The sequence below is a fragment of the Haliotis rufescens genome, unplaced genomic scaffold (genome assembly GCF_023055435.1).
Source record: "Haliotis rufescens isolate VD_foot unplaced genomic scaffold, xgHalRufe1.0.p SCAF_24, whole genome shotgun sequence".
Lineage (NCBI taxonomy): Eukaryota > Metazoa > Mollusca > Gastropoda > Lepetellida > Haliotidae > Haliotis > Haliotis rufescens.
In genome coordinates, this window is record NW_025963935.1 from 6,251,257 (window position 1) to 6,268,829 (window position 17,573).

The 17,573-nt window shown below is 40.2% G+C and overlaps 1 protein-coding gene across 1 annotated transcript; it reads left to right on the forward strand.

Moving 5' to 3' along the window:
- Positions 1 to 1,150: 1,150 nt before the first annotated feature.
- Positions 1,151 to 15,457, forward strand: LOC125383574 (ankyrin repeat domain-containing protein 50-like). The gene is made up of 5 exons (XM_048402081.1): positions 1,151 to 1,685; positions 5,946 to 6,018; positions 13,301 to 13,360; positions 13,800 to 13,850; positions 14,250 to 15,457. The coding sequence occupies exons 1-5, from the start codon at positions 1,206 to 1,208 to the stop codon at positions 15,314 to 15,316; spliced, it is 1,731 nt and encodes a 576-aa protein (XP_048258038.1). The 5' UTR covers positions 1,151 to 1,205; the 3' UTR covers positions 15,317 to 15,457.
- The last annotated feature ends 2,116 nt before the right edge of the window (positions 15,458 to 17,573 follow it).

Consider the following 17,573-nt stretch of genomic DNA (forward strand, 5'->3'; position numbering starts at 1 on the left):
TGAAATCTGGAATTAAGAGTTGTAAGTCATCATAGTTATTCCTAAGATCTCTACAGTTCCATTGTATTATATTTGATGCTTGAGCCTTTTGTGGCTCAATTGGTAATCTTTCATGTGAATATGAGCACCAAAGCGGTTGTGGAGACATAATCTCCGAGGATGAGAGGGTAATGGGTGTTTGATGGACATTTTATTCTTATTTCACCTTTTTCTTTCTTTTCTTGATAACTTTTGTTCTGCATTTGCTGGTTCGACATGAATTATCTCAGTATCAGCCTGAAAGGGAGAAAATGTTTAAGAGATTAAGAGGTTTCAGCAGAATTTGCTTCAACAGAAAAAGAATTTAGATTAAAATTAAGCTGCCTGGCGACGGTAAAGCTGATGTTTCGTTCTTGTTTTGTTGACGAATTTTTATTTCTGTTTGATAAACAGGGCAGAATTTGGAAGTGGCCATGTGTTGCCCATCCCAGTTTGGACATTTTAAATCTTGAGGACAATCTGCACTTTCATGGTTGTCACCATAACGATGACAGAACATGGGATGTGTGCAGGTTTTCGAACCATGTCCACTTTTTTTACATTTAAAGCATCAGAGTGTATAGGGGACATACGCCTCAACTCCGATGTTGGCATAACCAGCTTCAATTGAATTGGGAACAGGTCAACGGGCAAAAGTGAATAAATATGTGTTCGTTTTAACAGTAGTAGATTCATCATCCTTTCTGGTAAAACGTTTGACAGAATAAACTTGATTTTTGCCTCGGCAATATTGAGACTGCATGTGGCATAGAGACCCGGTTGTCTGCTACGGGTGGATCAAAGGCATATGTTGTACATTGGACATATAGACCTTGGTGTCGGGGATGGGTAATAAGTAAGTTCCCCAGCGTGAGACAAATAGAAGTAATTTAACAATTAACATTATTAATGTTTAGGGGTTAGATTGAGATTAATTAAAGTAACCAAGAAATCTAATCTTTTTTCAAGTTACTTCAAAAATAATAATACTCTCAACACGAGACTATTGTGGCAACATATTCGGTTTGAAACACGAAACTCTGATGTGGTGCCAAATGTACGCACAGGAATTTTCTGTCAGAGCATTCCAGAATTGGCCTTTTGTCAAAAACGGGAGTCAGGCTAGGTGTATATTCAGCACCAACGCAGTCTTCTCATAACTGCGGAGAGCTGTAGAACGTCCCTACATGATGGAACTAACAAGCGTTGTATTCATCATTCTTGTGTCGTTGTGTGGTGTCAGAGACGTACATGCTTATACCAATTTGCCAGCCTTCTCTAGAAAACTAGACATGCCAGACAGAGAGATCAAAGCGTGGAAAGGCACAGTTGCTGATTTGGGGATCGAAATGAGAAACAACTTTGACTTACTGGAGTTATCACTGAAAGAAGAACTGACTAACACGTTCATCCCTGCCTTGATAACGCCTCTGGTGAAGCAAGCGATTACTGTCATCCTGAAGGAAGAAAACATTGGGAACATTGTCCGCGGACGTGTTCTTAATGTAGTTAAAAGTCTAAAAGTCAGCATTCATAAGCTAAAAACACAACTTCGATCAGTAAAACGACAGTTCAGAAAAGTTAAACGGGAAGGAGACCCTTATAAAGAGAGTCTTGGCAAATTACGAGGCGAGCTGACCAAAGACTTTCAGGGAATACAGCAAAGGGTGAGTACAGGCACTCACACATTTCACACGTTCACCTATATCAGAGCCTGGTATTATTAATCAGAACCAGTGTATTTAATAAGCAAGGAGCCTATCACAAGGTGCTCTATTAATATTCATAAGCCTGTGTGTATTTGTTATCTATCACCTGTTGTTGTCTATGTAAATCTGCTGCTATCACACCATGTCATGCATATATATCTCTCATCGCTCGGTTGTTGTTGCTTCAGCTTGATAACTGTTATAGAATATACATCGAAATGTCGCTATATGCAATAAGCCAGAAGTTGTTATCCATAAATTAGTTCGTTTTCCATCGTAGAACAACGTATGGTAATGAATTCCATATAAGGTAGTGCATATTACGATGGAGCTATGACTCACACTGACAGGAATGCTTGTAGTAGCAATGCATATGGTGTTGATGTAATGAAGCAAAGAAGTTGTCGACTGTTTTGAAAACATGTTTGGAAAGCAGCAGCTAGCCTGGCTTAATTCCATTTACTCAACAGGCTATTCAACAGACATTCAACAGGCTATTTAGCCGAGCAGTTTCATGCCTTAAGATCATGCCGTTCTATTTTTCATTTGAAACCATTGGAAAAAAGAGTTAGCCGTATATACGGCATTAACACAGCAAATATACTCTCCCAAAAAAGAAACGCTCAGGTGAACTATAAAAGTTAAATTTAGTTCATGTAAATGGAAACTATGAAATAATTGTTTCCACCGCAAATCAACCAACCACCAAAACACACCACCTAATGAAACATGAACCCTAAACAGGCCATTCTTCAAATGCATGAAGTGGAAGGATCCCAAAGCGTGATGCACGTTAACATTTGGGAAGTTCTGCTCCAAGATGAGGGATGTAATGGGATGACACCATAGGACATAGCATTCACCTTTTTGTGTTTTTCCGAGTCAATCGATATGCCAAGATTGTGTGCCCTTTACGATGTCTGTAGACTCGGATTCATGACGCACATGGTTTACTGGGCATTTCAACATAGGGTTTACAGGGTATGTCAACATAGGGTTTACAGGGCATGTCAACGTAGGGTTTACTGGGTATGTCAACATAGGGTTTACAGGGCATGTCAACATAGGGTTTACTCGGTATGTCAAAATAGTGTTTATTGTGTATGTCAACATAGGGTTTACTGGGCATGTCAACATAGGGTTTACTGGGTATGTCAACACAGGGTTTACTGGGGATGTCAACATAGAGTTAACTGGGCATGTCAACATAGGTTTTATAGGGCATGTCAACATAGGATTTACTGGACATGTAGACATAGGGTTTACTAGGCATGTAGACATAGGGTTTACTGGGCATGTCAACATAGGTTTTACAGGGCATGTCAACATAGGGTTTACTGGGCATGTAGACATAGGGTTTACAGGGCATGTAGACATGGGGTTTACTGGGCATGTAGACATAGGGTTTACTTGGCATGTAGACATCGGGTTTACTGGGTATGTCAACATGGGGTTTACTGGGCATGTAGACATAGGGTTTACTGGGCATGTAGACATGGGGCTTACTAGTTTACATACAATTAGTTCCCTGTTTACGCTGCAATATCGATAAAAGAAACTACTCGAGAGTGTTTCAACATAATCACTCTTTAGTGTCGATTCCAGATTAGAACAAAAAGTTACACCAGAAATGTGTACACGAAAGTGAGTGAGTGAGTGTGAAGCCAGCAACTTACAAAGAAATGTGCCATTCACAATTTCTATCAGGTTTAAAATCTGTAAAACATACTTCCAATTAGTTAGTGAGATACAAAATTCAATGGCAGTATACAATATCAAAGTAATAGCAATGGTAACAGCAACAAAGTCTAATAATAATATCCACCAAGCTGCAACAATGGCAGTAAAAAATATCAAATTGATAGCAATGGTAATAGCAATAAAGTCAGAGATAATAATATTTACCAAACTGCAACAATGGTCAAGCTTCCGAAATAGGTCCAAGCTGAAAATAGTGTCTTCACACAACCGCTGGACTTGATGTAATGTGAGGTGAGAGAGGCGTGTTGTTCCCACTCACTGAGTCACTGAAGCTGTTCTAGAAGATTCCAGATTGTATCAGAAAGCATCAATATACAGTAATTTCCACACCGCTGCTAACATTATCTACTAATACATTCCTGACAACGGATTATTATTAAAACACAATGCTATGAATTTCTACTGAATCCTTACATAAATAATGTAACCAATTAACAACATTGCCATATAACAAAACCAATTAGAGGCCTTGCATCACCATCAACAACATTGCCACATAACACAACCATTTACAGACCTTGCATCACCATTCACAACATTGCCATATAACACAACCAATTAGAGACCTTGCATCACCATTAACAACATTGCCATATAACACAACCAATAAGAGACCTTGCATCACCATTAACAACATTGCCATATAACACTACCAATTAGAGACCTTGCATCACCATTAACAACATTGCCATATAACACAACCAATAAGAGACCTTGAATCATCAATAACAACATTGCCATATAACACAAAAATTAGATACCTTGCATCACCATTAACAACATTGCCATATAACACAACCAATTAGAGACATTGCATCACAATTAACAACATTGCCATATAACACATCCAATTATAGACCTTGCATCACCATGAATAACATTGCCATATAACACAACCAATTAGAGACATTGCATCACAATTAACAACATTGCCATATAACACAGTAAATTATAGACCTTGCATCACCATTAACAAACATTGCCACATAACACATCCAATTATAGACCTTGCATCACCATTAACAAACATTGCCACATAACACTACCAATTATAGACCTTGCATCACCATTAACAACATTGCCATATAACAAAACCAATAAGAGACCTTGCATCACCACTAACAATATTGCCACATAACACAACCGATTAGAGACCTTGCATCACCATTAACAACATTGCCATATAACAAAACCAATAAGAGACCTTGCATCACCACTAACAATATTGCCACATAACACAACCGATTAGAGACCTTGCATCACCATTAACAACATTGCTATATAATACAACCAATTAGAGACCTTGCATCACCATTAACAACATTGCCATAAAAAACAACCAATAAGAGACCTTGCATCACCTTGAATAACATTGCCATATAACAAAACCAATAAGAGACCTTGCATCACCACTAACAATATTGCCACATAACACAACCGATTAGAGACCTTGCATCACCATTAACAACATTGCCATATAATACAACCAATTAGAGACCTTGCATCACCATTAACAACATTGCCATAAAAAACAACCAATAAGAGACCTTGCATCACCTTGAATAACATTGCCATACAACACAACCAATTAGAGACCTTGCATCACCATTAACAACATTGCCATATAACACAACCAATTAGAGACATTGCATCACAATTAACAGCATTGTCATATAACACAACCAAATATAGACATTGCATCACCATTAACAACATTGCCATATAACACAACCAATAAGAGACCTTGCATCACCATGAATAACATTGCCATATAACACAACCAATAAGAGACCTTGCATCACCATTAACAACATTGCCATATAACACAACCAATAAGAGACCTTGCATCACCATTAACAACATTACCATATAACACAACCAATTAGAGACATTGCATCACCATTAACAACACTGCCACATAACACAACCGATTAGAGACCTTGCATCACCATTAACAACATTGCCATATAACACAACTAATTAGATACCTTGCATCACAATTAACAACATTGTCATATAACACAACCAAATATAGACATTGCATCACCATTAACAACATTGCCATATAACACAACCGATTAGATACCTTGCATCACCATTAACAACATTGCCATATATATTTTACTACTATTTGTATTAAAAGCATAGTTCCGGATATCATATCTGTACCTGTAAGAACACAACACATTATCATACAGGTTAAGTGGTACTTGGTGCAAATATGTGCGACATTAAAAAAAACCCATGTAACAACACTACATACTCAACTTGTCGGGAATCGTGACATTGGTGACGCCGTGATATTGCTGGAATATTTGCTAAAATCGGCGTTAAACCTCACTCACTCACTCCCAGGTCTGCTGATTTCGTCATAAAATTGTCTTTGTGTTTGTGTTATTGGTTTGAGTTTGTCGATAAATTTATCTAGAAGACTACAGTGAGCTTTCATCATTACAGATACAGGAACTTGAGAAACGTGATGCGCTGCGTGAGAAACACATCCAAGACTTGACGGAACAAAAACAGAAAGGTTGGATTTCTATAATCTGTTGGCAACATTGTAAGCTGTCTTTATCATGAGCATGTGATGATACAAGGTGTTGCCAAAAGAGTCAAATAAGGGAATTGTGTCGAACATCATTTTTGTGTCAAATTTGGAAATGTCCTCCACATGTTTACCATTAAGCTTTTTGAAAGCTAAAGCCCTAATCAAACAACAACAAGAGTCAGACTACGGTCTTTGAAATCTTGGCAGAAAGAGCGTGCTTGATTGCACCTCGAAAGTTATATATAGTCAAATATAAACACCAAAGGCTGGAGCTGATGAAATATAGACATGATGTACCAGTCCCGTGTTGAAAAGGCAGCGAGAAGCGTCATTAACACATCTAACACTGTACCGTAGACATGATACACCAGTCCTGTGTTTCTGATGGCGTCGGGAAGCGTCATTAACACTTCTAACACTGTACCGTAGACATGATACACCAGTCCTGTGTTTCTGATGGCGTCGGGAAGCGTCATTAACACTTCCAACACTGTACTGTAGACATGATACACCAGTCCTGTGTTTCTAATAGCAGTGGGAAGTGTCAGTAACACTTCTAACGCTGTAAAGTTGACATGATACACGAGCCTTGTGTTTCTAATGGCGGCGGGTAGCCTCAGTAACACCTCTAACACTGCACAGTTGACATGATACACCAGCCCTGTGTTTCTAATGGCGTTAGGAAGCGTCATTAACACTTCTAACACTCTAAAAAGACATGATACACCAGCCCTGTATTTATAATGCCGGCGGGAAGCGTCATTACCACTTCGAACACTGTACTGTAGACATGATACACGAGCCTTGTTTTTCTAATGGCGTTAGGAAGCGTCATTAACACTTTTAGCACTGCACAGTTGATATGATACACCAGCCCTGTGTTTCCTATGGCGGTGGGAAGCGTCATTAACACTTCTCACACTATAAAGTAGATATGATACACCAACCGTTTGTTTCTAATGGCGGCGACAAGTGGCATTAACATTTCTAACACTATACAGTAGACATGATACACCAGCCTTGTGTTTCTAATGGCAGAGAGAAGTGTCATTAACACTTCTAACACTGTAGACTAGACATGATACACCAGTACTGTGTTTCTAATGGCAGCGGGAAGCGTCATCAACACTTCTCACACTATTCAGTAGACATGATATACCAGCCATGTGTTTCTAATGGCAGCGAGAAGTGTCATTAACCCGTCTAACACTGTAGGCTAGACATGATACACCAGCCATGTGTTTCTAAAGGCAGCGGGAAGCGTCATTAACACTTTTAACACTGTACAGTAGACATGATACACCAGCCTTGTGTGTCTAGTAGATGCAGAACACATCATTAACATTCCTAACACTGTACTTCATTAAAACCTGTATGAACAACTTTTAACGAGGGAACTGTCAGTCGCTTGTCATATGTTTCACGACAAGTATCCTGCTAAGAAATATCGCGAAAATGAAATACGTCTCTCCACCCTTTGTCTAGTTCTAAAAGCGATGTTAAGTTACTTTAATAATTCAAATCTCCTCACAGAATCTAATCGCTGACAACTATACTTTCTTACAAATGTCATGCATTTCAGGGTTGAACAGCTTACAAAAGTCGAAAATTAAAAATCTACCAGACCAAATGTGACATGTTATTGGCAATTGTATAAAGAAATGAAAATGCATACTTTCTACTCAATTACCCATAAGGCATTATTTCCATTACCAACTCATTCCATAGATTTTTCAGAAAACTATTACATACAGTTGAAAAAACAAACTGTTCAAGGGAGAATATTTTATTGCGATAAGAGCAAATGCCACCATATTGTGCGGGCCCTACCAGTAGGTCAGGACATGCTCATCCTGCAAACACCTAGTGTCATCACTGATTTTCAGGGGTCATTCACATAATTTTGACCGCTATTTTGACCCCTATACAAAATGGAATCTGTTTCGGCGGATAATCTACATTGGCTATTCTCTTGCATTTACAATTTATCTATTCGAAGTCACGAGTCTAGTTCATCACTTGGCCTTACCTCGATCAGCTCGATCGTTCGTTCGTGTAAATGTCTATAGTTCCTTGAAATGGCAGTTGTCCCATGGAGAATTAGGATATAGACACACAAAATTTGTTTTACACTAGGCCTAGTTGCATGGAATTTGGAGTTGATTTGGTTTGCCATTAATATAGACAATTTGCTAAACGGTGACATTTATCACCAAATACATTCAGCTTAAAAGCGCCCGAATAGGACGAATAATTAATTTAACACTGGAATACATTCATAGGCGTAGATGTCAGTAATTGGATCCCCAAACCAGAACGAACGTTTTTATGTGTGTAGGGAAGTTGTCGAATGAAAAACGTTACACTCATGCGCAGTTCTTTATTACGGTCGAAGCCGACCGCTGTCTGCAGATCAGTATTTTCTTACACAGACAACACAGTGGCGGTGGAACCCCCCTTGTCGAAACATTAAAGTGTAAAAATATTTTGAAGCATAAATGAAAATATTATCAATTGATTATTAATCCAACCTTAGAGTGATAAAGGTGCCTGACATATCTGTGAAAGGTATCTTTGTACGACACGCGAAATTAGTGAGTGAGTGCGTATGCTTTTAGCATTATTCAAGCAATATCACGGCGAAGCAAGCGAAGTAACAAGAATCTGTGACAAGTCATAGACGGAAATTGATCAGCAAATATCCTTCCGCCGCACATGTGGTGGGTGAGTTGGTTTTAACGCCACTTTAAACAGTATTCCAGTTATATCACGGTGTGTCAGCTAAATGTGGGAGGAAAGCCCTGAGTGATGCAGGTTTCAGACGTCTACCTCTTCGGTGAAACCCACGAGCACGGGTATGGTGCTGACAAACCTAGAAGCATGATCGGGACGAACAGGGATTCGAACCGACAATTGCGGCGCCCTATAGACGACTGGGCCACCCGTGTACTGCCGCCCGGGACAGACAGACAGACAGACAGACACGGTTGACCAAGTCGTTTTAGGCGGCACAATTCGCCGTGCAGAGTTGTGTGCCCTAGGCGTGCAAGAAATCTATAATCGAATCCCAGCACTATGCAATATTTCGTATTTTCCTCCTACATAAAGCTGACACACCGTGGTGTAACCAAAATACTGTTAAAAGCGGCGCAAAATAATAGTCATTCAGGATATCCTTTTTGACGATCCTTTATTGATAAATTACTAGTATATCAGATAACTAACGATCTTTTAACCCACAGATTTAGTTCCTACTTATCTGAATTAAGTATGCACATGTGTTATTGCTGTGACTGAGTTAAATACCTGGGGGCAGCCATCTACAATCAAATTTCATGTTGAGTAAAAAGTTTGAAAATAAGCAATACGAAATGTAACAGGCACAAGGCCACACTTCATCACTATGTCAGCGGCCGACACGTTTTACAAATACAACATTCAAAATGGTGGCTACCGTCGCGATAGCTTCGATGCTTTGTTTGCTTGTGATAAGGTTGAGGAACTGGTCAGTAGTTCTTGGTAATTTTCCGATCAAAACACAAACATGAGTTCATGGTCTGAAGGTTCTTAACAAACCAAAATGATGACTCAGGGCAAGGGCCAGGCAAGTCGGACTCAACCAGTTTAAATATATGTTTCCATGGTAAAGGGAGAAGAGTAGGCTTGCAGTCAATAGATCGAGTCGTTACAGTCAATAGATCCAGTCGTTACAGTGAATGATATCATGAGCATCGATCCATGCTGAAGACGTACTTAATTCGTAGGGCACGAACGCCCGAATCGAACAATTGTGTGACTGTTGTCGCATGGTTGGTTTGGTTCGTTTGTTGTTAAACGCCGCACTCAGCAATATTCCAGCTAAATGACGGCGTTACAGTCAACAGATCGAGTCGTTACAGTCAATAGATCGAGTCGTCACAGTCAATAGATCGAGTCGATACAGTCAATAGATCGAGTCGTTACAGTGATTGATGTCATGAGCATCAATCCATGCTGCGGACGTACTTAATTCGTAGGTCACGAACGCCCGAATCGAACAATTTTGTAACTGTTGTCGCATGGTTGGTTTGGTGTTTAACGCCGCAATATTCCAGCTAACTGACGGCAGTCTGTAAATAACAGAGTCTGGACCAGACAATCCAGTGATTAATATCATGAACATCGATCCATGCAATTGGGAACGATGACATGCATCAACCAAGTAAACGAGCCTGACCACCCGTCCTCGATTCTCACGACAGGCATAGTCGCCTTTTACGCCAAGCATGGGTTTCTCGAGACCTTACTCTACTCCGGATCTTCTCGCGGAAACAATGCTTTGTTGCAGGATAAAGTATAGTCGGTGCCTTTGATCTTTTAGCGAAGCATCTTAGAATAAAAATAAAGACATATTTTACGCACGACGATGAGGTAGATTTCTTTAAGCAATGAATTAGACTTATTTTTTAGGACGTAAATGGTGGGTAAGTTTTCAGTTTGTACTTCAGAATTTTGCTAGAAAATTAAATGTCACAGACATTGTAAATATAGTAAGATTTATGTAAAACAGAATACATTTTGAAGGTATCAGGTGCTTGCTTCACACAATGTTAACACCCAGACGTTTGTTTAGCCTGCCACCGGGGATAAACAAACGTCTGCATGTAAACATTCATACCTCGTTTCAACTGCAAAGCTTGTTTGTTCTATTTTAATCAGTAATACATCCCCACTACAGACCAGGGCCAAATGTATCAGCCTCATTATTTTTACACTCAGCTTTGTTCTAATCCGGAATATCTTATGTGGAACAAATGTATTTTTGCAGGGCACCAACATTGTTTTTTGAAGGATGGCAAGGGAATGTAGAATATATAAGGGCAAATGTGCACGATTCTCATTTTATTATGTCTAAGTTAGAACGGACGTTAAATGCGAAAACAATTTGGCGCTTGTCACACTGGCAATCGGCTTTTCAGTCTTAATTACTTAATAGGGCCACGTGTTTTTCCCTTCTTTACACAAACAAACACTGTATCAAACATCTTGTAGTGCCGGCGACAGATGACGTGATGGGTGTACTGCCGCCATTGCTCGGAATGCTGAATTATGACAGTGTTGCAAAGAGTTTTCCTGACACTGAATTACCCACTTCAGACCAGGGCCTCATTATTTTTACACTCAGCTTTGTTCTAATCCGGAATATCTTATGTGGAACAAATGTATTTTTGCAGGGCACCAACATTGTTTTTTGAAGTATGGCAAGGAAATGTAGAATATATAAGGGCAAATGTGATTCTCATTATTGTATGACTAAGTTAGAACGAACGTTAAACGTGTTAAATGCGAAAACAATTTGGCGCTCGTCACCCTGGCAATCGGCATTTCAATCTTAATCACGTAATAGTGCCACGTGTTTATACCCTTCTTTACACAACCAAACACCGTATCAAACATCTTGTAGTGCCGGCGACAGTTTCTCCCTCAGATAGAATCTAGTAAGCTGATCTTTGATGGATGTACTGCCGCCATCGCTCGGAATGTTGGATTATGACAGTGTTGCAAAGAATTTTCCTGACACTGAATTACCACTGTGTTGCACACGCGCCGAGTCATGTAGACCTGTTGCTCTTTTACATTCATTGCATCATCATGAAAAGTTTATAACTGAAATATTATTCTGTAGCATTTCGTATATCGACGTTTGTAATACTGTATAGCCCGAGACACCAAACGACGTAAAATGCACCAGTTTCAGAGTCTAGTTAAGAGAGTGTTTGTATCGGGGAGGATGGGGACTAAAACATCAAGCAAAGTCACTCGGAACACAAATAATTTACGATAGGTCGCAACACTCTACATTTAGTAGCCTGTTATCATCATTTAGCAAAAAGCAATATGGATACAGAGAAACCATCAAGAAAGTTGTCGATTTGACGATGTATCCACAGACATTGAAATGCACGAAAATATTTTTTCCTCCAGAATTTCACTGGTGGGCGTCATATCCTGGCCAAAATATGGTTATAACGATGTGCATTGATTCTCACTCACAACAAATACCTGAGTATAATTTAAATATACAGTAATAACATAGCAGGCAATGAAAATTAGAAAACAATGTTCAGTACTTGATCTGTATGTGCTATGTATATTTGCTGTGCACAGTATTGATACTCAAACAACAACTTGTTATTGTTATTGATATTGTGCAACAACGCACCAACTTGCGGGGACCGTTTCATTGTCATAAAAATTCAACCCACAACTAAAGAAGTAGGACTAAAATAATAATCATTCCATAATTGGGAATTAAGAGTAGGTAGCTGATGAAATACCATGTTGTTATGTTCCAATATGATAAATGCACATATTATGTGTTTCAGTTTATTTGAGATCTGGTCTTTCTTCTGTGTACAACAATATAAACTAACATGTTTAGTACTTAGTCCTCATAATTGTAACATATAAAACCCTTAAAACGACATATGTTTACTAGCCTAGTCGTTATGATATCTGAACTATTGGGATGTTTGGCAAGGACTATAGGACGAGTGCCAATTTTTATCGCTGGTGTAGTAATGTTCATTTATGTTGTGTGGTGTATGATTATAGTATTATGACAACAAAATAACAATCTATTCAGTTTCTGCAACTTCAACCAAGAGAAGAGATATATCTCAGCAGGTAGCACAGAGGCAGTGTGCAGCTTAGGTTTATTCAGGGAGTGTTTTTCCAGCAATCTAAACCTAATAAATATAAGCGATTTTCAAAATTTGTCATTCGCCATGCTACGGTATATTAATCAGGGTTAGAAACTAACAGTTTTTGTCCAATAGTCCTTATTAGATAACATATAGCCAAACCCTTAAAATGGGCCAATTTCTACTGCTCCTTAGAATACCTTTACCATTGGGTAGTTTGGTAAGGACTACAGGACTAGTGCCGATTTCTAACGCTGTTAACAATACCTCTACTACAGCAAATGTATTATAAATCAAGTTTATCAGTGAATAAATTTGAAAGTCACACATTTATTGAAGGAAAAAGCTTTTCGTAGGCCAGTAGTTGTAATGTTTACTTGCAATATATAGTTTTCTGAACAGCATATATGGGGGTGGTGTGTAGCCTAGAGGATAAAGCATTCGCTATTCACGAGGTAGATTCCCTCGCATGGCTACAGTGTGTGAAGCCTATGTCTAGTGTTCCCCGCCCAGATATTGCCGGAATATTGCTAAGAACCTGTAAAACCCAACCCAACTGAACAGCATATGTTGTGTTTCAGCCTCGAGCGACCGGAGCCACAGAGAAAGGGCTGCACAGATGACGACAGTGACGACCCATGGTAGGTGGGAGAAGCCAGCAGGTGGTAGATACTGTCACTGTCCAACTTTGTAAGAGATGAGGTCACATCAACAGTTCACTCCAAAAACCTCCATATAAACAGTCTCTACAATAACAAGCTGATAAATGCAGTCTCTTATTATCCTGATAATTTGAAACAAGTCAATTATATTGGCAGTACCACCATAAGGCTCAATCCAACACAACGCGCGGCTCAGATGAACAGCAATCTCAATGTTTGTGTTGTATATTCATGATAGTCGTTTGAGTGATTTATTAGTTGCTAGATTACCTTATAATTATTCCTCTACTAAGATGAATGGTTTTGAAATTGTATTCATCAGTCAAAATTTTAAAATCCTAAACTTTGTCCAATATCTGGTATGTATAATGCTCATGTGGTCTGTATAGCTTTCTGAACAGCATGTTCTGTGTTTCAGCCTCGAGCGACCAGAGTCGGACCACGAGGACACCAGTGACGACCACAGCAGGTAGAAAGTCCACACTTTAATCCCCCCAACAATTAACAAGCTGGGGTTTAGACCCGTGGGCTTTCTGACTTGCTTCTTGCATAAATCGTATCCCAGTTATGTCGATCTGTGCTCATGTTGTCAACCACTGGACTGTCTGTCTTTATCAGACTCTGCCATCTTATTGCTGGACTACTGCAAATAAACAGACTGACAAACTCCAATGTCATGTCTTATAAGATCTATCTAATATTTGATTACATGAACCAGCTGTCGTCCTTCCCCTTGATCGTTGTGTTGTCAGCCATGTTGGAAGTGGTTGATGACGTACCGTGTCACGTGTCACCACGTTGAGGTGTGAACCATGTAGATGTATGACGAAGATGTCTGGAAGTGTAGAGAGTTTACTTTGTGTTACAGCGACTCCATCACCAGCAGACTGCGAGGACCTCCATGACGCCAGCGGGGACGGGGACCTGGAGGAGGTGAAGCGGCTCCTGTCGCGGGGCGTGGACATCAATTGTAGGGTAGGGGGAAGCAGGACACCGGTGGAGTTTGTGCTGTCTCTGAACGTGGTGGACATCGACGGTAGAGGAGGAGGGAGCTGGACACCGGTGATGAGGGCAGCATACAGGGGACACAGAGAGGTGGTGGAGCTCCTGGTGAATAAAGGGGCCGATGTGTCACTGGTGGACAAGGACGGTGACAACATCCTTCACCTCGCCTGTATTAGAGGACACTTGGAGATAGTGAAGTTTGTGCTGTCTCTGAACGTGATGGACATCAACAGTAGAGGAAGTGGGAGCTGGACACCGGTGATGAGGGCAGCTTGGGGGGAACACAGAGACGTGGTGGATCTCCTGGTGAGTAAAGGGGCCGATGTGTCACTGGTGGACGAGGACGGTGACAACATCCTTCACTTCGCCTGTAGTGAGGGACACTTGGAGACGGTGGAGTTTGTGCTGTCTCTGAACGTGGTGGACATCGACAGTAGAGGAGGAGGGAGCTGGACACCGGTGATGAGGGCAACATACAGGGGACACAGAGACGTGGTGGAGCTCCTGGTGAGTAAAGGGGCCGATGTGTCACTGGTGGACGGGGACGGTAACAACATCCTTCACCTCGCCTGTAGTGAGGGACACTTGGAGACGGTGGAGTTTGTGCTGTCTCTGAACGTGGTGGACATCAATAGTAGAGGAAGGTGGAGCCTGACACCGGTGATGAGGGCAGCACGGAATGGACACACAGACGTGTTGGAGCTCCTGGTGAGTAAAGGGGCCGATGTGTCACTGGTGGACGAGGACGGTTACAACATCCTTCACTGGGCCTGTATTGAGGGACACTTGGAGACGGTGGAGTTTATGCTGTCTCTGAACGTGGTGGACATCGACGCCAGGAACAACGACGGGGAGACGGCGGCCGACATGGCGAGATCCTGGGGACATACGCGAGTGGCGAATCTCCTCGTGTCCCGCGGCGCTCAGTGACGTCAGTGTCGTGTTTGTGTAGACGGTGGGGGTGATGTGACAGTTACGTGGTGTGCCGTTCACATCGTCGTGTGTAGATATGTCTTTATTTACGTTAAACTGTTTGTTGTTTTTGGAAATGAATAAAACTTGTAAAAAGTTTGTGAGACATTTTGTCATTTGTTGTGTTTGGAACTTTGCATCATCAGGTAAGAGAATTGTTAACTGAGTGTAAATAGAGATGATGTGTGATTAGTAAGTAAGCACCGCACCTCGTGATATGTTCGTGCATGTCGTCATATATTTCTGTGTTAGTTTTGCGCCATAAGTTTATAATTAATCGTGAAAAACACAAAAACATGTTTGTTTACATCTCGCTGCACTCGGCGACCTCAGACCGAGCCGAGGTTCGCCCAGCTGACGTGGTGCCAAATGTACAATGACAGTGACGTCATACTGTCGATGACGTCACGGCATTCCAGCTTAGGGTAAACACTGAAGCTGCCGGCAGTTTTCTCTGCTAAATACGATATATCGGTAATTCCCAGGGCGACACAATGCTGGCTTCACGGCATATGCAAGTACAGCACAGGCCTCATGTGGGCGATATAGTTTAACAAAGAAAAAGTATCCATCTGTTTCTATAGAGGTGGGTTGCATATTATTGCTGCTAAAATTTAAAAAGAAATATTTCTGATTGGAGAGATATTTATTTTTTACCATTTCAATCAAGCTACTTTCCAGCGCGTGACACCTTCTCTACACTCTCGTCTTACCACTGACCAGATTTCCTAGATGAATTCAGAGCTATAGATAGGCTCTTGGTTATTTGTTGTTTTTAACCAGGGGTAGGATGCCAGACGGACATATATGTCCCTCCTTTTCAAACCTCACTTGGAAGTCGAATAAAATTCAAAATACATCAGACACGCAGATACACTTCACAGTTTTGTATACTCTGAAAAATTCCCTGTTCTGTGATATCATCCACTGGCATCTTAGTGATCACAGGTATCTGTCTTTTGTCAAACCACCAAAGATCAATCCAAAACGTCGCTAATAACCTTAGAATCGTTTAGAATGTTTTGGAAAATACGCAAACACGAATGCTGGCTCGAAAAACTGCACTTTTTATAGTGTTACAAAATACAGATTTTACAGTGTAGCATTTCCCCTATTTTTAACTATCCATTAGACTATTCATTCAGAATATGCATGGGGAGAGAATCATAGGAGGAATTTGGAAATTAAAAATAGATACATTGTTATGATTTGATATTTTCAACAGAAATTGTCAAAGCTATCGTCCTGTGTGACGCCATGACTGACGCAAAATCATGCACAACGACAACGGTATTTATCGGAATTTCTGACTATTTCCGTTTGTTTCAATGAAAATATTACAACACATAACAGTAAACAGATTGTCAGAATGTTTCTGATTACTTACATGTCATACGATACATATACGATCCGTGAATCAACGAACGTCACCGCGTACAATCCCGCGTACTGTTGACAATGAACACGTCGTTTTGTTGAACAATGTTTATATAAGAAATTATTAAGTTTATAGTGTCGTATACGATATTTCTTCCCTTTGGACAAGTGTTAGAAGAAGAAATGTAAACATTTGAAACAAATTGGGCAGGACATTTTGTTGGGGGTAATCCAGTCTGAATGCTAATGCCAGAAGGATGTAGCTCACCCACAAAAGCCTTATACAAGGAAACTAACTATCAATGACTATAGTTATAGTTATAGTTAGATATTGGGATATTCTCTGGAAACTGGAGGAGTTGATTTCATGAAGCTTCGTAAAACAGGGGCAGTAACTGTCACAATTTGTCGAAATGAAACGGGACTGCAATATGCGTATCATCAATATGTCGACATCTTGTGTGTAGAGTGTCAGGGATATTCTCTAAAAGCTGGGGCAGGAGTTGATTTCACAAGCTTAGTACCCTCATGTTATCTTACAGTTGTAATATATGCAATCGTTTCATCTAATAGTTATAATATAAGCATAAATTTTATTTAATGAGCAAAAATTTTAGTTTTAGGATGTGTCTGCGTAGTTCAGTTTATTTAATGCGTATTTACGCAAATACAAAGCTCATCTCGAATAGAAACCAATAGACTGGGTTCCTTTCTACCTAAACTAAATTGCACTAACCTTGCATGGCGCACCAACAATGGAGCCAGTTTCATAAAATCACCCAACTTGATAGTTGACGAAATAGAATTCAAATTGACAAAGCAATAATTATTAGCTGGG